The sequence below is a fragment of the Lotus japonicus genome, chromosome 1 (assembly GCF_012489685.1).
Source record: "Lotus japonicus ecotype B-129 chromosome 1, LjGifu_v1.2".
Lineage (NCBI taxonomy): Eukaryota > Viridiplantae > Streptophyta > Magnoliopsida > Fabales > Fabaceae > Lotus > Lotus japonicus.
This window is the reverse complement of record NC_080041.1, coordinates 122,968,486-122,992,836: the sequence shown is the minus strand read 5'-3', so window position 1 is coordinate 122,992,836 and position 24,351 is coordinate 122,968,486. Positions and strand designations below refer to the sequence as shown.

At 34.3% G+C, this 24,351-nt stretch overlaps 3 protein-coding genes across 5 annotated transcripts; all 3 read right to left on the bottom strand.

Moving 5' to 3' along the window:
• Nucleotides 1-3,273: 3,273 nt before the first annotated feature.
• On the bottom strand, nucleotides 3,274-5,512 carry LOC130730112 (transcription factor bHLH100-like). Of its 2 annotated transcripts, none has more exons than XM_057582019.1 (3): nucleotides 5,151-5,512; nucleotides 3,760-4,125; nucleotides 3,274-3,630 (listed from the first exon to the last, which is right to left on the bottom strand). In XM_057582019.1, exons 1-3 carry the CDS (start codon nucleotides 5,472-5,474, stop codon nucleotides 3,547-3,549), a joined length of 774 nt encoding a protein of 257 aa, XP_057438002.1. In that variant the 5' UTR covers nucleotides 5,475-5,512; the 3' UTR covers nucleotides 3,274-3,546. The 2 variants fall into 2 exon arrangements, with proteins under 2 accessions (XP_057438002.1, XP_057438003.1); XM_057582020.1 differs by having other exon boundaries at nucleotides 3,760-4,122.
• A 6,758-nt stretch (nucleotides 5,513-12,270) lies between these two features.
• LOC130732582 (transcription factor ORG2-like) lies at nucleotides 12,271-13,701 on the bottom strand. 2 transcript variants are annotated; one of them, XM_057584596.1, is made up of 3 exons: nucleotides 13,340-13,701; nucleotides 12,728-13,087; nucleotides 12,271-12,633 (listed from the first exon to the last, which is right to left on the bottom strand). In XM_057584596.1, exons 1-3 carry the CDS (start codon nucleotides 13,631-13,633, stop codon nucleotides 12,523-12,525), a joined length of 765 nt encoding a protein of 254 aa, XP_057440579.1. In that variant the 5' UTR covers nucleotides 13,634-13,701; the 3' UTR covers nucleotides 12,271-12,522. The 2 variants fall into 2 exon arrangements, with proteins under 2 accessions (XP_057440579.1, XP_057440578.1); XM_057584595.1 differs by having other exon boundaries at nucleotides 13,328-13,700.
• Nucleotides 13,702-19,453: 5,752 nt separating this feature from the next.
• Nucleotides 19,454-23,391, bottom strand: LOC130730111 (transcription factor bHLH101-like). The gene is made up of 3 exons (XM_057582018.1): nucleotides 23,041-23,391; nucleotides 21,853-22,218; nucleotides 19,454-21,735 (listed from the first exon to the last, which is right to left on the bottom strand). Exons 1-3 carry the CDS (start codon nucleotides 23,356-23,358, stop codon nucleotides 21,601-21,603), a joined length of 819 nt encoding a protein of 272 aa, XP_057438001.1. The 5' UTR covers nucleotides 23,359-23,391; the 3' UTR covers nucleotides 19,454-21,600.
• Between the last annotated feature and the right edge of the window lie 960 nt (nucleotides 23,392-24,351).

Here is a 24,351-nt window from a genome sequence, read left to right as displayed (position 1 = left end):
AATTTTGGATAGTTTTTTTTTGAATGTTAAATTAATGCTTATTATAAATAGTAGTTATATAAATTTTAGAAAAAGAAAATAATGAATTTATATTTTGATTAGGGTATAGTAACAAGTATGAACACGGGCGTGTAAGTACTAGAGAGTATGGGGGCGGTTTCAAGTTGATTCCTATTAGTTATGATGACGAGTGCGAGTAATTTTTAAATATGCAGGTATGATAATATGCCGCATATTATAGTACTCTACCCACTCTATCTATTATCGTTCCTACTTTGACAAATATTTTTCTCCGAATTTGAATGGAGTAAAAATTTATTAGGATTGAGGATTGTTTAAAGTTTGAAGAATTCGAAAAATTTGATCTCTCTAGCTCCCCTTTTTCCCTCTTCGATCTTCCTCTTTCTCCTTCCACCTATTACACCTTCTTTCATCATATTTCAATTCGGTTAGCCACCGGACTCAAACATTCTCTCTCCTCTCCTCCAAGCATTTGGACCAAAGAGATGACTAAAACTATATGGGAGCATCACGTTGGGCATTAAAGAGCAAATCACAAGTAGATTGAACACAACATCATCCACCCAAAACCTTAAGGCATTAGGAGTATGATTCCTCTCACTTATAAACTGCTCAGTTATCCTTATCTTTCAATGTGAGACATATTCACCCTTGATATCACAACAATCCCCCCCTCAAGTGTGAGTCTATCTCAAACGAAAGCGAAATCTTTCAGATACTTGCACTGTCGTTGGGCTAATCAACGGGACACGCTGCCTGGTTACAACATTGTCAGAAAAACTATCAACACAAGAAGTCAGTCACTATAGTCAAACAACCATCGGCTTTGATATCACGTGTAACTATCATCAATCATCGTATAATATGCATGTATTTACTCATCCGAATTATCTCAAGTCGGTGTGTGTGCAAAACAAACACAATTCTAGCCACTAAATGGCACGTGCCGATGCATGTTATACACAAGTTTTTAGTTTCATTGCCTATGAATTGCACGGGTTCTATTATTAATTGTTTTCCAAAAATCTCTAACCAATAATCACGAAACATGATGATAGATGACAAACTGTATAAGTATGATAGTACTCTTATGTTTCCATATATTTGTAACTATTCTAATTCAGTTTTTCGGTTGGTTTAATATAATTTTCGTCTCCCACTTTAGCTATATGTGCAATTGGGGTTTATAAACTTCAAAATCGCATTCTACCTCTCCGACGTACTTTCTGCCAACAGTTTTGGTCCTCCTTCACTATTCTGTCAAAAAACTAATTGTTTTGGAACTAAACGTGTGATTGAACCAAAAAAATTAATTAAAAATTGAAAACCAAAAAATCACTTGATCTTCATCTTCTTTCTCTATCATCTTCAAACTCAAAACTGAGATTGACACAATACTTATTCTCTCATGACACTTCCTCCCTCTCAACTAGCACTGCTCCGCCTAATTCCACACCCATCACATCATGCATCTTCAAACTCAAAATCGAGATTGACACAAAACTTATTCTCTCATGGCACTTCTTCCCCCTTAACTAGCACTGCTCCTTCTACTTTCTCACCCACCACCACCTGAAACCCGCAAAATATAGAAGAAATTTAAAAACATATTTTTTCCCAAACCTCATCAACACACATCAAATAACCAATATTTTATCAAAATCCATGTCTGAAAAACCAAACAAAATCACTAATAATTAGAAGCATAAAAGAGTTCATCTTTATATCATTCACATTCACAAGATATGGTAATAATTCAAACCGGCGGCATTAAAAGCAATAGCAAAACAATCCATAACCAAAATTACAAGTAGAGGGCACAAGAACATACATGTATACACCAATAGATTTAACTTTTAAAGTTGGAACCTTGAGAGGGAACTTCAGAAGGAATATGATGACATATTGCTCCCGAAAGAACTGTTGTGGTACCAGAAATCTAGGGAGAACTGGGTGATGTTTGGTGACCGTAATACAAAGTTCTTTCATACCCAAACCATCGTGCGCCGTAAGAGGAATAAAATACATGGGTTGTTTGTGCGGGATGGGAGTTGGTGTACAGACCCAATGGTGCTTTAGGAAGAGGCGAGGAGGTTTTTCATTAACTTATTTTCTAATGATGTGCAGGTGACAAGGAACCATATCATGGAGAATAGGACCCCTTCCATTTCTAAGGCGGATAGACTACTGTTAGTTTCTCCAGTGACTTTGGAGGAAGTCCAGTGTGCGGTCATGGCTATGCAATCTTTTAAAGCCCCAGGTTCTGATAGGTTCCAAGCGTTATTTTACAAACAATATTGGAGCATTGTGGGTGAAGACCTTCATCAAATGGTGGCTAAGGCGTTCAGAGAGGGGAGATATCACCCAAATATGTTAGACATTCTACTTGTCCTCATTCCTAAGGTTGACAACCCTAGTCACCTCAATGAGTTGAGACCCATAAGTTTGTGTAATGTGGCTTACAAGGTGATTACCAAAGTGCTGGTCAACAGGCTTCGTCCTTTGCTTTCAGAGCTGGTTGGACCCTTGCAGGGGAGCTTCATTCTGGGTAGAGGAATGGGGGATAACATAATCCTAGCTCATGAGGTCATGCATACCATTTATAATCATAAGAAAAGGGGGAGGTTTGGGAGCAATCAAGATTGATTTGGAGAAGGCATATATATGATAGGGTCAATTGGGATTTCGAACATGCTACCTTATACGACTTTGGGTCCCCCCCGTCAATGGTGGCTCTAATTATGTAGGGTACGGTGTTAAGGCCTCTAGCATCTCTATGTTGTGGAATCAGTCTGAACTTGAGTCTTTTGCACCACTGAGAGGACTCTGGCAGGGGACCCTCTTTCGCCCTACCTGTTTGTTCTTTGTATTGAGCGTCTAGCTATTCAGATCTATAAGCTAGTGGATCGAGGAAAGGAGATGTCATCTTGTTCGTGTCACGCGAGAAGGAATTGGTATATCTCACTTGTTCTTTGAAGATGATGTCCTCTTGTTTTGTCAGGCTTCTAGGGCGCAGATTCAGATTGTGACAGAGACCTTTCACGACTTTTGCGAGGTGGAATGAGAGTTAACCTAGAGAAGTCCATAATGTTTATGCATGTTTGCTTGTTAACCTAGAGAAGTCCATAATATTAAAAACAAAGAAAGTATTTTTTTGTTTTTAAGTACCTGTTGTAGTGTTGAGTAAATGATAAGTTTCAGTTTTAAATCTTCCACTATTATTCTTTTGTTTCTGTTTTACACGGTCAAACATTATCAATTAATACTATTTGTTAACAATAAGGTAAGATTTTTTTATACATCGAAAAGATAAATTACACCTGTCAGGATCCTTTGACCTAACTCATATGTCCCTCAGCTCCTACTACTTGAGTTATCCTACGGGGACTAAGGTCGGGGTTTAATTAAACATTTATGTTTAGATAACATACATTAACTTCTAAAATCCACTAATATATACATATTTTGATCAGAGCCGTGATGAAGATCATTTGATCTTAAGAATTACAGCCAACGCCTATTTGATTAGAACATTCTTTGCTTCTTCTCATATATTGACAAAAGCTTCTGAGTTAGAATATCAGCCTCTAATCTCTGAGTTTTTTCCACCTGCCCAAACACCAAGTAGAGGACAATTTAATTAGATTCAAAACTTAAATAACCAGTTATTTATATATATATATATATATATATATATATATAAATAAGAAGAAGTAAAAAAAGTATAAACATATATACCTGGAAATGCAAGTTATAGAAGATCCTTCCTCCAAAGGTTTTAGTAGAAGAAGCATTTAGCAGTAAATACCCATTATTTTCTAGACACAGCAAGATCTCAGACAGTGGAGTCTTGTGGTGAGCCTCATAAGAGGAAATATGAATAGCAGCCTCAGTATCATTGAGCCAACTATTTGAAACTACGAAATCAGGGTTGTGATGGGGAATCTTCTTCCTTTGAGATTCTTCGTTTACTGCATCTCTTTGGCGAGTAGTTTTCGATAGAAGCTTCTCCTTTTTCTTAGTTAGTCCTTTCACTTGCTTTTGTAACTCAGGTATGTATTTTATGACTTGGGAAATTGTAGCTGGAATGCTCATTTTTTTCTGCTTCATTAACACGGAATGAGATCTTTACTAATCATAATTTAGGTACCATGATGTCCATAATTATTATGAAATGGAAAATGTTACTTGTACATATATGCGGACATACAACATACACACATATGCGGACATACAACATACTCCCTCCGTCCCTAATTATAAGCTAAAGTTGTAAAAATCACACTTATTAAGAAAGCCTTAATTGATGCATTGGTTTTCAAAAAAAATGTACAACTTTCTATGTTTACCCCTATTTATGATAACACTTTTTCATCATTGTACTACTAATGGTGGTGCTCCACTACCAATAAATGCAAGGGTGAATATGGAAAGAAATATTAACTTTTGCAAGGTTAGCTTATATTTAGTGACACAAAAAAAGTCTCAATGTTAACTTATAATTAGGGACGGAGGGAGTATATGTGTAGCTTTTATGTCCGCCAAAAAATATTTGTACATATATAGGAGACCCTATGAAAATAATAACCGTTGTTTATGTGTGTGCATGTTGTATGTCCGCTGCTAATGTGTATGTATGTTTTATTATATATGGTTTTGTCTATCTGGACCAAGAAAAATATATGGTTAACAAGTTAAAAAAGTTTCTCCGCAATTAATTTTAACACAAAGAATATGAGGATATATATATTGCAAATAACGGGTTGTCTAAATGACCATGATAAAGTTTGGGTTAAATAATCCATTATTCAATTACATTGAAGATACATGAGTTGGAAATAAATTAACAAATAAAATGTAGAAATTCCAACTCACTTATCTCCAATGTGATTGGATGATGGGTTATTTAACTCAAACTTAATCATGAGTCATTTAGACAACCCCTACAAATAACATGTAAAAAATATAAGAGTAAAAAGTAAAAACATTGTCATGAGTGCATCATTAGAGTTAGAATTGCCCAATTAATTTCCTTAATTGAACTTTGAAGTGGTTTGTTTCATCCGATTTGACTTTCCAAAGCTTTATGGAAATACTAAAAGGAGATCGAAAGAGAGAACTTTATGTACCGTTTGATCTGGCCCTGGAAGAAGTGAACGAAGTGAAGCAATCAAGCTATTGATCTTTTTGCGGCGGTCACGTTCGCTAGCATTGTGGCTAAGCTTCTTGACCATGGTAGTGTCAGGGGATAGTGAACTAGAATTTTCAACCTCAACCTGTGGCTGTGGTGAAGAAAATTGTTGAGGAAATGAATATTCTGGTGAGGACACACTGTCTTTATTGAAGTAATTATCCTGGTTTTGGCTGATGAAGGGATCCTCTTCTAAGAGACAATCCATGTTTGAGTATGAGAAGAAAGGAGTGATGGGGAATTCAACAAGCATGATGGGCATTTGTTTGAAGCTGTTAATTGCTTACATAACTAATGAGATGATCATGGATTATATATACAATATATACAAGTCATCATATGTCAGCTTATATCCATGTTGGTACACATAGATGAATTAAGAATGAGTGGTCATTTTAAAAACAAATAAAATAATTTGTTTTTAATTCTTGTCCACATAACTAGGTTAGACATTAAACAATTCAATAATTTACCCATTATAAAGAAATCATTTTGTTACCAGTGATTTAGCAGCTAGGTGCGCATGTCTGCAGTGTGGGCGTGTGGCATCCATGTGTTTGTCTGTGTTGGGGAAGAGGGTGAGAAGGTTGAGCGCGGGCTGAAAACAATTTATTTTATTAACCGATGTTTAATTTGAAAAATAATTGCATATTTTTTAATAAATATTTTTTCGCTCGAATGAAAACAAACTTTTATAAGGATTGTTAACTTTAAGTTTGAAGAATTCAAAAATGAATTAAAAAATAAGAATTGTGTTACTCTTCTTTTGAATCCCGGCCGGCCTGGTTTTCCCCCACTAACCAATTACGTTATGATAACTGAACAAATTTGGTTGACGAACATGGTTTATGTGCCGCTAATGTAGCGGCTTGTCGAGCATTTGACAAACGCACACCATCTATTTCAAATAAGACTTGTCCCGTGGACACACGAGCAATCCAACAAATAGTTTTCTTTTCCTCTTTCCATTCTTACTTCTGTAGGTTTCCCGTGCGAGGGCTAATTAAGCTAAAAATAGATGGGAGAAATCAATTTAATAACTTTACAGTCTTTAATTTTTTCATTCTGATGAAAATGTTATATGCATGTTTGCTCGTTAAGCCATAGAGGTGCAATGGTGAAGTAGCGTGGCGGATCAATGGTTGACCACGATGGTGGAGGTCGTAGCGGCACGAGTTTTGGGTCACAATGGATGCGCGTGTGATTGCGGTCGGTTTCGCATCTAGAGCAGAGCGATAGCGGCACGAGGGGAAAGAGGGCTCAAAACCCTAGGCATCCTAGGTGAAAACCCCAAAATGTCCCTAGATTTAAACATTAAGTCAAACTTTTTAAAGGTATTTTAGGGTTTTCTTACCATTTAACGAAATGTTGCGTTTCATTTACGCCCTCATTTTTTTTGAAAGGTCAAAAGAATTTAATAAATGCATGAGGGTTTTGAACCGTAGACATTTATGCCCTCATGTGTTTGTTTTTAGAAAACCCTCATGCATTTCATGTACTACTCCTCCTCCTCCTCCTCCTCCTCCTCCTCCTCCTCCTCCTCCTCCTCCTCCTCCTCCTCCTCCTCCTCCTCCTCCTCCTCCTCCTCCTCCTCCTCCTCCTCCTCCTCCTCCTCCTCAGCAAATGTGGGCACATATATAGTTGACATATGTATTTTGTGAGTCAAAATATAAAAAGTTAAAGATAAAGTAGAAAGCTCATTTATGGCCGTCTCAAACGGTGCTTGCTTTGGTGCCCAGAAATTCAGGCGAGTGTATGGTACATGAGTGATATGGACCAATAATAATAATACACTTAATATGACATGGATAAGTTAGTCCTAAGTGTATATCATTCAAAAAATATATGCTATAACCCCAGTACTTTTTACCTTACTAAATATGTCCCCCACTTTTTGTTTTACTTTACCCATCATCACAATATTCAATTCCAGAAAGCCAGAAACAGATCAATTCGATACACCATCAATGGCACACCTTCCTTTACTGTGTCAGCAAGCCACAAAAACGTCCTCCTCAGCCACCACATAATCAATAGAGCAACCACCCTTCAAAATGAAAACAGATAGCCCCTATCCCACCATCAGTACTCAGTAGCATAACCAGAATTGTTACAAAGGTAAATGGAAAAAAGAGAATCATATGCCCATCATATATCAAAACACTTGTGCAGCAAAGAAATAGGATTGGCCTCCTAATGTCTGCTAGCCAGCAACCTCACCTCCAACGCCCCAAATTTTGGAAGTTAAAATTCCAATATAATCACTTCATGCAACCACTCTTTGATATACTGTTGCATCGTTTCATCGCTGTGGTTCGCAACCGCGAGATGCAGTGCGGCTTCCACTCCACCCATCCCAGATCCTTCTCAAGCAACTCCCCTGCTTTCGCTTCGACATACTGGAACGAAATCCCTTTTGCGTCGAACCCTAATAGCTTCTCTGGATCCCAAATCGACGAATTCGAATACCCTACAAACCCAGATTTTCCAAAATCACGCACAGAGAATTAATGACCTGAAGAGAAGTGAAATCAATGAACTGGGACAAATTCGAATTAGAGTGGAACGCACCAAACCACTGATGAATGGAAGAGAAGGGGAAAAAGGTGAACTCTGTATTCTTTGCACTTGATATGAGGACTAAAATTAAAACAAAGATAACCTATGGGTTTGGTTCATAATTTGAATAATCCTACTCGACTAATGTAGAATTTCAAGAAATCAGAAATAATATTTCCACATGTTATTATTTCTATGGTACATGTCACTCCTGTACCAGAACCAAATTTTTTTTCCTGTACCACAGAAAATGCCGTCTCAAACCATCACAACATTCACTTTAAAAACATACCCAAGTTTTGATGAATTTTGTAATCGTGAATGTTATATTAATTAGAGTAAAATACACTTACACCCTCAAGGTTTGCTAGAAAAACACTCCACCTCATTCTTATTCAAAATATACACTCCACCTCACTCATTTTATCATGTTAACTCCATCCAAAAGATGCTAACGGAATATTTCATTCAAATCAAAATTATTTAATGTAAACTTATTTTTCCATTTCTTTTTTTTCTGGTTATTTTTTATTTTATTTTTTTCAAAAAAAAACCTCACTTTCAAATAAAAATCGTTTAACGTCAGTTCCATTTAAAAAAAAAACGTTAGTTTCAACAAAAAAGAATATAACATCACAATTACTAGTAATACCCAGTTTATAAAGATTTTTATAAATAGTGAATTACATAAAAATATTTCGAAATTAATTTCATACTAATTAAAATTTCACCAAATAAATACTAATTAAATTTCTTTTTCCTAGATTTATAAAAAAATGTTGCTTATGAATTCATTGAGTAATGTATGGATATTATTTAATAAAATTCTCTTATCATATATCAATAACATCCCTCATTTTCAATTACTAAAAGTAATATATACTTTAACATTTAACATGTTATAACCAACGCGATCATTATTATCCAAATTAATTAATTAATTAAAATAATAATATAACTTTATATTATTTTATGGAGTGGAAGTTTAACGTACTTTTACCATAAGTTTTAATTTAAAACTATTTCATACATATTTATTCTTGAATTATTTTATAAAATGGTTACTTTATATACCAGCTCCAACAGTATGTAAGCATTGAGAATATTTGTTTGGTCAAATATTAGAAAGTGACGTTTTTTCTGAAAAAAAAAATAACCAGAAAAAAAAGGAAAAATAAGTTTACATTAAATAATTTTGATTTGAATGAAATATTTCGTTAGCATCTTTTTGAATGAGGTTAACTTGATAAAATGAGTGGGGTGGAGTGTATATTTTGAATAAGAATGGGGTGGAGTGTTTTTCTAGCAAACCTTGAGGGGGTAAGTGTATTTTACTCTATTAATTATTATGCATTTTTAACTAATCATTCACATTTAATATAAATATATTCTTACTTTTAAAAAAAATATAAATATATTCCAACAGAATCACAAAATTATTAAAAAAATGTTATATATAAAACGATATATGAGAAAATATAACGATGCACTCATTTTTAAATAGTTTTTATCTAAATTATATGTGAGTCTGATCAAATAAGAAATGAGACTCACATGAACATTTATATAATAAAATCTACTTTTTATAGAATTATTTAATAAAATCTACTTCAATCCGACTTAATAACAAAAATTATCATCACCAATAAGGTGTAGCACAACTGGTAGATAGTTGAGCTCCTTAACAATATCTAGTCCAGGGTTCGACTCCTGAGCGGTGCGTATGGAAAAGCATTTGTTGGGAGAGGTCTACCCACTTAACGTGATCTCAGAGCCTCAAAGGATTAGTCTCATGGAATGGATGTTAGTCGTGGAATACCTTGAAAAAAAAAACAAAAATTATCAGGAATCGTATATTATTAATATATATATATATATATATATATATATATATATATATATATATGCATGTATTTATTAATCCAAATTATCGCAAGTCGGTGGTGTCTGTGTAAAACAAACACAATTCTAGCCACTAAATGGCACACGCAGATGCATGTTATACACAAGTTTTTAGCTTCCTTGCCTATGGAATGCACGGGTTCTATTATTAATTGTTTTCCAAACATCTATGGACAATAATCACGAAACAACATAGTGTACAGTATAAGCATAATATATTGCTGGATAAGACACTGCAGCAAATTAAACAACAACTCATAATATGTTTGAGTTGAGTAAAATATCTTTATTGAAGGTTTATGATAACGTAAGTGTTGGCTATAAATTCCGTAAAGAAAAAAAGTGTTCACTATGAACTGTATTTAGTACGGAATTTATAGAGGGAAAAAAATCTGTAACGGACTAGTAATTTCATATGTAAATTAGACATTTTGTGAACTAGTGACGGAACTTGAGATGAAATAATTTCCTCTCAAACAAATTGCTGCTAATTTTGTGTCTATTTATCATTGAATTTGTAGTCAGAGATTTGTGACCAATTTTTCTTCTGAGTGTCCGTCACAAAAATCAGCGCCAAGTGAGAAACAATTTAGAGAGAGCCTATTCCATCACTAGTAAGAGAATAATTTCGTTAAATTGTAATTTAAAACAGTAATGTAAACTCTTATAATTTACATTATAAAAATAAAATAAAAGTCCATTCATTCAAAAAAAAAAAAAAGTCTCTCCCAATTTTCCTATTGAACCGTGTCCCTCCTTTATTTTGGAAATGGGTCCTAGGCTAAGCTCTTCGGCCCACTTAATAGGCTTCTTATTTTATTTTTGTAGTTAAGAGTATTGGGCCTAGTAAGCCCAAATTCTGAGTATGTGGGAGTTTTCGTTTACCCACTCAGTTTAATTTAATGTGTTGTTTAACAAAAAAAAAATTTATGTGTCTTTTTACCTTGATTTACATATTGACAACCCAATATTTTAAAATGCACTATGTTTAATTGGGTACTCAATAAATAAATGGAAAATGTTACATAAAGATTCACTGGATATTCAATTGAATTTTAACCGCCACAAACATTAACAACAACTAAAAATTATCAATAAAGCATATGTCGAAGGTGGATGTGTATGTATTACTACCCTCAATTAATTTTATTAGTTAAGGTGGTTAGTTAACTAAAGAAAATATTTTTTTGGTCTTGACAAAGGTATCCTCACAGCCGACACCCGTGAGACTAATTTCTTTCCCCGCGGTCAGCGGAATATGTGGTAAGGGGTTGACCAATGAGTTTTCTCTATTCGCAAGAGTTGGATTTGAACCCCTAACTACTTGCTTAAAGAATGAAATGCTGAACCACTATACCAACCCACTTAGTTTAACTAAAGGAAATATAGGAGTATATATGCAATTATCAAATTGAGTGAAATAATATACTGATTTATGGTATTCTAATCTTAATGTCTCAAACCCCAAAAAACAATTTTTTTTCATAAAAAGTAAAATCCAAAAAAAAAAACTTATGAAATGCAAAAGCCCTGAAAATACTTATTTCAAAGAACATTTAACTTTGCTTCCTTCATGCCTTTCAAAGTCACGTTCCGGTTTCTTCAAGCATTTCAAGTCAAGCTTTATAAAGTTTTTCCTCAAAACTGAATAGCTTGAATGTCTCTTCACAAATAACACGTAGACCGAGAATCAATTCATGTTGCCCCCCCTCCAATTAAAACCTATTATATTTAAACCTTAACAATTACGTGGTCTTGAAGAACTCATTGCAATACGTATAGAGGCATGCTTCAAAAGCTTGTCAGGTCGAATTTGTAAATAATCATCATTAATTAAATCTAAAACTTATATTAAAAGATATAAAAAATATTATTTTCTTAGGGTAAATAAATAATTTAAAAACTATTTGCATAACTAATTAAGGGTAACCGTTCTTAATAAAGGTCGCGTAGGATTTTACTACCTTCCCTACTTGTAATCTACTCTTAAGTCCTAATGGTTTCATGCATCATAATTCTATGCCTTTTCCAACATTGTGCATTTGAAGTAAATATTGTTGATGAATACTCTTATTATAATTTTTAGCGCCGTCCCGCCACGACCTAGTAGTGACAATGGTAATTCCTACCATAAAGAATTGGATTCACAAAAGCAATAGAGGATTTTCGTTGGGACAAACATAGTAGATGCTTCCTGGATTTTGCAATGTATCTGGAATTAATCCTCCATCAACCACTCCTGCTCTAGAACCTTGAGTGCATGGATTCCGTGGCATTGAACCTCAATCTAGCGGTGACAAAGCTCCAAGATGGAGCTCTGATTCCATCAAAGAGCAATCAGACAAAAAATAAATTGAAGCGAAATTGAATACTGTTTCCTAATGAATGAATGTTAAATTACAAGAGAAACATAATAGTAATCTAACAACCGTAACTAACTTGACTATGCTTTCTAACTTTACACCAGCTTAACTGACTGCTGTTGATGTTAGTTATTAATCAAAACAGATAACATTAGTTCAAGATGAAGATTAAGAATCTCAAAGTGCAAATGATAATGAATTGTGATACTTGACTAAGGATGAGAGAGTGGTACATAATAAGTGAATGAGAAAATTTGTTATTTAAAACTTGTATGAGATTACAAGCTACATTTATTGGAGTTTGAAGAGAAGACCAAATGAGAAAAATAAAAGTGCTGGCCAACAACCACGTACTGAACTAACCAACTTATACAATTATATAGACAAATTAATAGTACAGTACTGACTTCTCTTTTCAATTAAAAAGGAAAGAGACACATCAGCTAAGTCGAGGTTGATTTATGTTTACATAACAAATGTTACTCTTCAATGCCATGCCCCTCCTCCTAATTGATTAGAAATGCTTTGCTTCTTCTCATATATTGACAAAAGCTTCTCAGTTAGAATACAGGACTCTATTCTATGAGCTTTTTCCACCTGTAGAAACACCAGAGGAATTTAATTAGTTCTCTGACTTATAACTTGCATTAAAATGATAATCACAAAAAGAAGTATTACAAAACATATATACCTGGAAATGCAGGTTGTAGAAGACCCTTCCTTCAAAGGTTTCAGAGGAAGAGGCATTCAGCAGAAAATGGCCATTGTTTTCTAAATACAGCAAGATCTCAGATAGTGGAGTCATGTAAACTTCACAGGAGGAAATATGAATAGCAGCCTCATTATCATTGATCCAACTCGTTGAAACTTTGAAATTAGAGTTGTCATGGGGAATTGTCATTTTAGATCCTATGTCCATTGCATCATCGCGTTGCCGAGAAATTCTTGACCGAAGCTCCTCTTGTTTCCTAATCAGTCCTTCTACTTGTTGTTCTAACTCAGGTATGTATCTTGTGACTTGGGAAATTGTTGCCTGAATGCTCATTTTTTTCTGCAAACATGAACACCAAATGAGATATACTGATGAAAATTTAGGTGACATTAATCAATGTTGTTTTTTATTCGACACAGGCACGAGCAAAGTGATATTCACAGTCTGGTGGGGCTAATTTTATAAACAGAGTTTTTAAACTTTTCATAGACAAGACTCGAATCTAAGCCATCAGACTAGCAATTTAAAGAAAAGATTGACTAATTAAGGAGAAAGAGAGAAGTTAATTAATGAAAGCACCGTTTGATCTACCCCGGGAAGAAGTGAACGAAGTAAAGTAATCAAGGTATTGATCTTGTTGCGTCGATTACGTTCACTGGCATTGTGGTTAAGCTTCTTGGCCATGGATGGTGGCCCCATTGACCTCTTAACCTCCTCGGCTTGTGGTGGCTGTAGTGGTTGATGTGGTGGAAATGCGTACTCCAATGAGGACACACTTTCATTGTAAAGGTAGTTGTGGTGGTGGTTATAGCTAAATGGCTCCTCCGCTAAGAGCCATTCAATGTTTGAGTTAGAGAACACTGAAGTGGCCGAGAATGCAAGCATGATGATGGGAATTTAATTTGTTTGAAGCACTTAATGGCTTTTAGATAAATTGTGAGAGGGATGATCATGAATTTGTGTATATATAGTACACATACACAAATTGCCTCTATGCATGTCAGCAGTCAGCATGCACGTTTATACATATGTAAAAACAGGTGGCTGTTTGTACCACGAGTTTGTCGATTTTATTGGTTCATGGGACATTAAATATTCAGCAAATTACACTAGGATCATGAAACGATGAAAATATTGTTTTCTTAAAAGAGAATTAGCTGGGTGACCAGGCTATGAGCGTGTTTGGAATGTGGCATGTGTGTGTTTCTATATGATGAGTAGGAGGGAGAACGTGGGTGAGAAACAAAACACACGATACACTTATTTATTTGGACTTTTGTTCACTTCCTTCAAAGATAAACCTTTTTTATTTTTCTTTAGATCATGGATGCCGCATATTCTGTTTGTGAAATTTAAGATTCATTTATTATAATCATGAGCGTGCTTGATGTTTTTGCATCAACGGTCAGACAGAGAAGAGAAGAAACAAATTCTATATAGCCTTTAATAAATTAGTTAAGATTCACAAATATAATATATTAGTCCAACTTGAGCATCCGTCAAAAAAAACTTGTGCAAGCAAGCAACCCAATATTCTGACGTTTCATTATAAAATCGAAGCTATCCATTGGTTTAAATTTTTCAAAAGGCTTACATATTAGTGCACATGAGAAAGGACGCGCGTGCCAACAAATAATAATGTTTGGTTGACACTATTTTTCACTTACACTTAAATAAATAGAAAGAGAAATGATTGATATATGATATGAGATCTAATAGAAATGCAAAGAAATATGAAAATAAAATGAGTAAATAAAATGAAAGAGAAAATGATCGAAGTTAGAATCTTTGTTCAGCAACAATTTTCTAGCCAACCAGACCTTTATTCTTATTTCTTTCTGTTGTATGTCTACATAATGGCATTAGTTAACTGATGTGGCGCATGAGACACCACGTCAGCAACCACATTGGATTGCACATGAGAAGAACATGACATATCATAAAGGAGTTGTTTGGTTGAACAAACTTTGAAGAGACAGACCCAAGCGAGAGGGACCCCAAGCATTGTTGCTTATTATTGTAGAAGCGTTTTGAACATGGACCTCATTCGCTCTGTGTCGTCTTCGTGATTTGTCTCATTGCAATTTGATTTTCTCACTGCTGCAGTTATTTAGTTTGTACATTTAAGAATACCTTTTAACACAAAAATTAACACATTTCCTCTCTCCTCCACATGATTCTTTCTCTTCTCTTCTCTTTCTCTTTCTCTTTTATCTTATCGTACCTAATAATCTATGATCTCTACTTTATTTCTCACATGTGTTTTTTTTAATTCATCTTCTCACTTTCTCTCTTGAACCAAATGAACCCTAAGTACCCCTCACTTCCAAAATTATAACGTAACCACATGCACCATTCTTCATTGTCCAAACACTATTTGAAAGGAAAATATTCCATCACTAACCTATTTTACATTTTTTTTAAATTGAAATTCATTTATAACCTATTTTTATCTTATTTCAATAAACTTATATGTGATAAACTTTATGACCATAATCGCTTAATCAAACCCAAATAAATTGAAAACATTCCCCATTTCAAAAAAAAAAAAAAGACAACACATTCTCAAGAGAACAATAGAAGAGCCATATTAGGCTGAATCAACAACCTGAAGTTCATTAGAACATTAAACCTCATTTATGCACTTACACCATAAAAACCACATTTTTGCTTAACTCTCTATAAATATAAAATATGATACACTTTCATACAATTAACCCCCATTAAAAAAAAACTTCTATGAACTGACAGTGTAAAAAATAAGTTCTACAGGCTCATTTAATCACAATCTTCTATTTCTTATTAAAAATGATTAAAATATTATTAATTCAAAATTAACTATGAACTAGCAAAATAGAAGATGTGATTAAATGATTGCGTAAAACTTATATACATTGTCCGTACATAAAAATTATTCTTTTAAAAAATCAATAGAGTTTAAAACATTGTAAAGCTTCTATAGAGCTGTTAATAACCCACCCCATGACAAGGGAAGAGTCACTTTCCATAAAAAAAAATGCTTACCCAAAAAACTTTCCATCAAAACATTTTTGAAGTTAAATTCCTTGCAGAATAAAAGTGTTTTATGAAAAACTATGATGAATTCCGTGGTACCTATGGGAAAATGTGGGTGTGGTGCCTCCAAGAGGGTGATCTAATAGCAAGTTGACATGTGGCCACTATTTTAATTGATTTTCTTTTTTCCAATGATTTTCGGTATTTTTATATTAATTCAAAAATATATCAGAAAATATTTTTGGGAAGGACTTTTTAGCCATTCTTCAAAAGTTTGTTGTGGTTAACATGAGTTTTTACCATCTTTGTGTATCACATTGAGAATTGCAAAGCATTCATCTTCAACCTCTTACTCTTCCCCAAATCTTGAACCCCTGGACTTATCTTCATCAATTGAGAGAGGATGAACTCAACCATCAGCCCTAATTTTCTTCCTCTTTGTTCTGGTTAAGTGGTGAAGGATAACAAACCCTAATTCGTCGGTGATTTGAATTCGTTGACGAGACCGCAGAAATCTGAAGTTTTTTTTTTGTCTTCCATTTCCGTACGCTTGCACAGATCAAGGATTAAGAACAAGGTGTGTTTTTTTTTATAAATTATCTTCCTTTTTTTTCTGAAGCATGTTTGGTGATTTTGGGGTTAAGGGTTTTGCCTTCAAAATCCATGTTGTTATGTTTGGTGATTTTGGGATTTAGGGTTTTCTCTTCAAAATCCATGGATTCATGTTTGGTGATTTTGAGGTTTTAGGGTTAGGAAGAAATCAGATTTGAAATTAATTGTCTTCGTATTTCCCATTTTCACGTTTTTGGTTCTGCCCATGATTAAAATTTCTTCCTTTCATTCATATTTTTGTTCAAGTTTTTACTTTTAACTCCTGAAGCACTCTGTAGTATTAAATCACACTTCATAATCCAATAATTTGTGTTTGGTGCTTTTGTGGTTAAGGGTTATGCCTTTAGAGTCAATCAGTTTTCCTTGGGTTTTGCTTGGCTATGACAGATTGAAGAGAAATTTGATTGTTTGTGGGATTTCTGGGTTTTGTTGAATCTTCTTGTTACATTTAGGTGTCACTGTTTATGTTGTATAATGGTTGATATGGTCTTGAACAGGTTGACTGGAAATGGGGGATATTAATGAAGAGGCTTGTATTAACTTGTCTAATTCCAGAGGAACGACTGAGTTTGAGGATTTGGAGAATATCACAGATAAGGCTGCTGGAGTTCCTGTCGTCTTCTCGTCCTCGTCCTCTCTCTCTCTCTCTCTCTCTCTCTCTCTGTGTGTGTGTGTGTGTGTGTGTGTGTGTGGAACGTTCCTCTACTGGGAAGGATGAGAGTGTGGAGAATGATGAACAGTAATGAATGTTTGTTTCAATTTTCAAATGAGGGGGAACATGAATATTCATGTCAATTCAATTGAGATAGTTATAAAAGTTACTTTTACTGTGGTAACTGATTAGGTGAGGGATCAGATAGCAATTTAATTAACTTTTTTTAAAAACATTTCAGAATAAATGAAAAATACACCTCATTTAATACATGTCTAATTCCTACTGATTTAATTAGGCAGAGGTATCACACCCTCATCTGAAAGGAGGCACCACATCAGGGACCAAAACTATTGTCTCAGACTCAGTATGCACCTATGCAATCCCTATAGACATCCCACCACCTTGCCTTGGCACCACTTGCATTTGGGTTTCCTTTGAAGACTCCATCACAATAAAATTTTAGGACATTTTATGGGGAGGAAGAGAGAAAGAGAGGTGATGGTGGCACGGTGGTTGACGGTGTGACTCTCTTATGCGGGGGTGGTACATGGAGTTGTGATGGCAAGTAGCGGCGGAGGTGGCTGAATCAATGTCAATGTGGATGACGGGTGGCTCTGTTTCGTGGGTTTGGGTGTGGTTGTTATTGTTGCCGCCGCCACAGATTTAGCATTGGGGAGTAACGGCGAGGCCATGGGTGAGGGTTTTGAGGATCTATAGTGGCTTGTGTCAGAGGTCATTCCTTCCTCAGTTAGCGATTTCTCCTTCTACATGAAGGTATGACTGAAAATTTATTTTCTATTAGTTTTTTACAACTTAGAATGCTTTGTTTGTTGTGGTGGGTGGGGGTAAAGAATAATTGGGATGAGGATCCAGTTAATCCATGTAACTGGACCATGGTAACCTGTTCTAGTGAAAACCTGGTCATTTTTGTATTTAAAGTGAGAGAGCATTAGAATGTGATTAAAGCAGCAATTACTGATCGTTGGATTCGGAATGGTCCCGATGGGAGTGCGTTCTTTTCATCCTTCCTTCGCGGTACTAATTCACTATCGGTCACCCAGGAGTATTTAGCCTTGCAAGGTGGTCCTTACTGATTCACACGGGATTCGACGTGCCCCATGATTCTCGAGTCAGAGCTTAAGCTAGTAATGCTTTCGGCTACTAGACTCTTGCCATCAGAAATTAAATGGCTTCTGAAACTTTACTAAGAATATTGAGAGAGTATACATATATAATAAAAGAGTGAGGAAAGTTGTTATTTAAAATTTGTGTGAAATTACAAGCTATATTATATAGGAGTTTGAAGAGTAGACCAGCAGGGAAGTTACAAGCAATGTTAGCAAAATCTATAGCAAAATCCTAAGATTTTGCGATTTTGCAGCACTGTTCCGATTCAAAACGCATGCAAAATCTTTTTTTGGTGGAATCCCGTATAATCTTAGATTTTAATCGTAAAATCGTAAAATCCTATTGAATCTTACAATTCTAGTATTTTTTTTAATTTTTGAAGCTGATTCATAAAATTGGGGAAACTAGAGAGTTTTTTGACTTTGTGGAAAAAACAACCCACCACCCAGCATTTAGGGGATTTCGAAATTGAAGCTCTAATTGATTATAGTTGCCAAAATTTGAATGGTTAATTGACAAGAATTAATAACTAATTGTATATTTCGAAAAATCAACCCATGTGACCCAACTTTCATGCCTCTAATTGCCTATTTAATTCACTCATAGTAGAGTGAATTGAATCACACATTCATGCTCTGTTTTCTGTAGTCTCTATCTAGGTCTCTTCCTCTTATGTTTTCTCTTCATTCTTCAACATCTTTGTTTTCCTTCATTCTTCAACGTCTCTGTTTCATCTTTTAATTTCATGTTCTAGTACTCTTATGATTTTGGATTGAGATTATGACTTATATGGATGTTAATCTGATGAATTTTTATTTCAATTTTTGTTAAATGATGTGACTTACAAGATATCAATGCTATTTTTTTGTTTTTCTATTTATGGTAGAATCTTACGATTCAATTTACGATTATACGATTTTGAACCCCCTCTCCGATTCTACGTAGAATCTAGCTTTTCACAACATTGGTTACAAGTGCTGACCAGCAACCATTAAACTAACCAACTAATACAATTATGTAGTACAATAATATTCTGACTTCTCTTTTTAATAAAAGGAGAGAGACATATCAGCTAAGTCGAGGTTATAGTATATTAATTTTTGTTTACATAACATATGTTACTCTTCAAATCCATGCACTTTCCTCCTTATTGTTTTACCAAACCATATAATAGGGGCATGTGGTTGCTCCTTTCTGAACTTCCAATTCATGCTTCTCAACAAACTTTTGGGAGCCAAATCCTCTAACTTTATACCAGAGCAGTGAAGATCATTTTCTCTTCATGATTTGAGCCATCACTAATTTGATTAGAAAATTCTTTGCTACTTCTCATATGTTGACAAAAGCTTTTCAGTTAGAATACCAGACTCTAATCTATGAGCTTTTTCCACCTGTAGAAACAGCAGAGGACATTTAATAGTTCTCTGACTTATAAGTTAAAACTTGCATTAAAATGATAATTACAAAAGAAGTATTATTGAACTTACTTGAACATGCAAGTTATAGAAGACCCTTCTGGCCTTCCTTCAAAAGTTTCAGAGGAAGAAGCATTCAGCAGAAAATGGCCATTGTTTTCTAAATACAGCAAGATCTCAGATAGTGGAGTCTTGTGAACGTCACAAGAGGAAATATGAATAGCAGCCTCATTATCATTGATCAGCCAATTCGTTGAAACTATGAAATCAAAGTTGTCATGAGGAATTGCCATTTTAGTTCATTGCATCATCGCGTTGCCGATAAATTTTTGACCCAAGCTCCTCTTGTTTCTTAATCAGTCCTTCTACTTGTTGTTGCAACTCACGTATGTATCTTGTGACTTGGGAAATTGTTACCTGAATGCTCATTTTTTTCGGCAACATTGAACGAGATCTCTACTGATGTAAATTTTGGTGACATTAATCATTAATGTTTCTTATATTCAGTAGTAATACAGATTTTATTATTCAACACAAACATAATGTTATATGCATTCTGGGTGGCTAACCCTCCAAACATAGTTTTTTAACTTTCCATACAAAGACTCGAACTCGAGACTTTGGATTACACTACTCTGGTATTTTCTCGGTCAGTTCTGCCAATGACATTCTCCGTGGAGAATTTGAGGATTCAGAAGGTAAGAAGGTGTTTATCAACCTTTGGGCGACTAAAGCTCCATCTAACCTTATTGCCTTGGCAAGTTGGCATGGAAAGTCCTTCTCAACCGGGTTCAAACAAAGGGAAACCTTCGAAAAGGAATGCTTTACTCCCCTCTGCTTCTACTACCTGCGTGCTGTGTCTTCAGCAGAAGGAGTCCTCTTCTCATCTTTTCTTCTTGTGCCCTTTGTCTTGGAAACTGTGGAAGCAAGTTTTGGGTGGTTTGGTCTTTCTACAGTTCTGCCAGAGAATGGAGAGGACCATTTCTCCCAACATGTGATCGGCTGCAAAAAGGTGGATAATATTTGTAGGATGATTTGGGTGGCAACTGTGGGTTCAATTTGGTCCCTCAGAAACAGAATTGTTTTCAAGGATGGGATAGTAGACAGTGCAGGAATTCTTGAGTCAATTCAGTATAAAATCTGGTTGTGGTGTAAAGTTAAGGTAGGTGGTTTTCACTTTATCTTTGAATGGAGAATGAATCCTCTATCTGTCTGAATTTTGTTCACTGTTAATGGAAGCTTATCCTTGTATGGCGGAGTTGGTGTTGTTCATTTTTTGTGTTCTCTGCCCACTGTAGTACATTAATATGTTGGAGATGTTGGTTTGAATTGCTGACAATGTGACTTCTCATGTTGATTCCTTTAAGGCTTTATTATATCCTAGATTTGATTGTTCCTATTCTTCAGTTGGGTGGTACTGGCTTTCGTGTTAATTGAAGGATATTCACAGAGGTGTAACATATTGTGGGGATTTGTCATTTAATTAGCACCTAAGAGAGTTGCATCATATGTGATATTGTGATAAATATGTTAAGTGTGGGACTCTGTGGAATGTAATTGTTGCTTGTGTGGAGCTGTGCGTTTTTTCAACTGTAATCTGGAGCTTAGTCAATGGTAGATTAGTGGGTTTGGGTGCTTTACTCTTGCATTTTAGGCCTGGTTCTGCTATCATGAGAGCAATCCTTTTACTCTCTATTTTCCCTCTTGTTGTAATCCTTTTCTTTTTGTAATTGGGTTGAAGTAGCCCATGTAATTCCAATTCAATGAATTATATCAAAATAAATATATTATTCAATCACACAATTACTTTATTTTCCATTACATTTCCACCTACGGCAACGTACATCTTTCGTATTATTTATGTTTAAATGTTTAATGTACGTTAAATTCCATGCACTTCCTCCTAGCTAGTTGCTTTTTTACCAAACCATATATAGTAGGACATGTAGCGCTCCTTTCTAAACTTCAATTTGTGCTTCCCAACAGATTATTGGGAGCCAAAATTATATATTCTCAAACTTAAAATATCAGAGCAGTGAAGATCGATTAATCTTCAGCAAACGCATATTTGATGAGAAAATCCTTTGCTTCTTCTTCTTCTCATGTATTGACAGAAGCATCTGAGTTAGAATATTAGAATCTAACCTTTGAGCTTTTTCCACCTGCATGCGGAAACAAAAACCATGTCAGCATTATAATTAGTTCTCTTAATTGAAACCGCAAAAAAGAAAGAAAAAAGACACCAACAAAACAATAAAAGAAGAATATTATAAAGATACCTGGAAATGCAAGTTGTAGAAGACCCTTCCTTCAAAGGTTTCAGTGGAAGAAGCATTCAGCATAAAATGCCCATTGTTTTCTAAATAAAGTAAGATATCTGATAGTGGAACCTTGTAATTGTGAGCCTCATAAGTGGAAATATGAATAGCAACCTCACTATCATTTAGCCAACTATTTGAGACTATAAAATCTGAGTTGTGATGGATAATCTTCTTCCCTAGAGATTCTTTGTTTACTTCTTTAAATTGATGAGAAATTATTGATAGAAGCTCCTCTTTTCTCTCACTCAGTCCTACCACCTCCTGTTGTAGCTCAGGTATGTATTTCAGAACTTTGGTAATTGTGGCCGGGAAGCTCTTTTTATGCTGTAACATTAACATGCATGCATGGAATGAGTGAGATCTCTACTAATGACATTTGAGATGCGTTAATCATCGTTTCTTAATTATTTTCAGATTGGTATATATCATTTAATTTTGTTTATAATGGTAAAAATATATATTTATTAAGAATTTTCAACCCAAGTTTGCAGGCTTTTTCCGCAATGAAAGAATATACACCCTGAAGGTAACAATGAAACTTGTATATGTATGAAGGATTAATTGTGAAACAAACTGCTAATACATTAATATATTAAATTAAATCTGAAGCGACTATAGGTATTGTTGTCAGGTGTTTTATCATGTTTTCGTATATTTTTTTATAGGCAAATGTTAGTTATTAGTAATGTTAGTAAACTCTTATATCTCATAGCTCTTATCACTTGAGCTAACCCTCGGGGACTGTTTTCGTTCATCTTCTATTATGGTAAATGGACTATACTACGGTGGCTCATGAACTATATTTTTATTAGTACCATTAAATACATGTTATTTATAATATATTTTTTACGCACTAAAATTAAGTTAATTTTTTTTAACTTATGAATCAAAATTTTCTTGGTAATTATCATTATAGATCTAATGATGTAGAATAAGTAATTTTAATTTTTTTAAAAATACAAATTAACGATATATTTTGATTAATAAAGAAATAGTATAAATATATATTTATGATGTAATTAGTATATATTCCATAATTATTTTGATTAATAAACGTTCCGGTTGAGAACAATATGTGTCAGAAATCATATATCATGAAAGTTGGTTTTCACTTTTAGCTACCAGAAGTGAACTTATATAGAGTACCGTTTGATCTTCCACCGGAAGAAGTGAACGGAGTGAAGAAATTATGCTATTGATCTTCTTGCGGCGATCACGTTCATTAGCATTGTGGCTAATTTTCTTGACTATGATAGGGTCATCAGGGGATGTTGCAGTAGGCTTTTCAAGCTCAACCTGTGGTTGTGGAGGTTGTAGTTGTAGTTGCGGTTGCGGTTGCGGCGGTTGTGATTGTGGTGAAGAGAATTGATGTGGAAATAATGAGTATTCTGATGAGGGCACACTATCTTTAATGAAGTAGTTGTGGTTATGGCTAAATGGTTCCTCCTCTGAGAGCCACCCCATGTTTGAGTCTGAGAAACACTAGAGTGGAGATTGGAGAATATTGCAAGCTCATGATATGGGGATTTCTTATAAGAAACGGTTAATTGCTAAATTATTAAGATGACCACAACATAAATGCACAACTCATCCTCTTACGTCAGCACCCATATAAATACATATATCATTACATGTATAATGGAATTATTCTCTTCACACTTGATATCGGAAAATCACGTTAACAAAAATATCGGAAAATGAAAAAGATAGTAAGTGACTAGATAAAATAAATTATAACAAGAGAAAGTAAATATAAATGAGATGAAATAGAATCAAGTGGATTAGGGTATTTACTTAGTTTAACCTTTTGTCCCTTAAATAAGTGATTAGAAGTTCAAATCGTCATTCATGTGAATGAAAAAATTTGTTGGCCAATTCGCTACGGCTTAGTGCATTAACCATGAGATTAGAGCAGGGTTGTCGTGTACAAACATTTTATGGCTTATGGCGAAAAATGTTGAAGTGAGTTTCTTTTGACAAGAATCTTAAAGAAGCTTAATATATCATATAAATTTTTTTATATTAACTTTTTAGCTCAACAAAATTATTTATCAGAGTTTGATAATTAAATAATTCTAACATTTCACTTTAAATGGATAAGATAGTTCACTCATTCAATCTATCTTGCATATATAAGCGGTTGTTTTATCGAGTTTTTCTACATCATTTTTATAAATAGTAAACAAATTTATCAAAAACAAAGTTGAGATTCAATTAGTTTTTCAACTTTTAACTTTTTCCTTAATTTTTTTAAATCAAATTCATACTTTTGGACGTTTTCTCATGTAAAGAAGAAAAATAAAAAATATAAATAAAATAATACAATAAAATAATAAAAAAGTGATGAACAATGGAATCTAGAACGCACAGAATGAAAAAGTAAAAGATTTTACAATATTTTAATATCAAATATCTCCTTTAATAATTCACTTCAAGGTGTAAATACTAATTATAAAA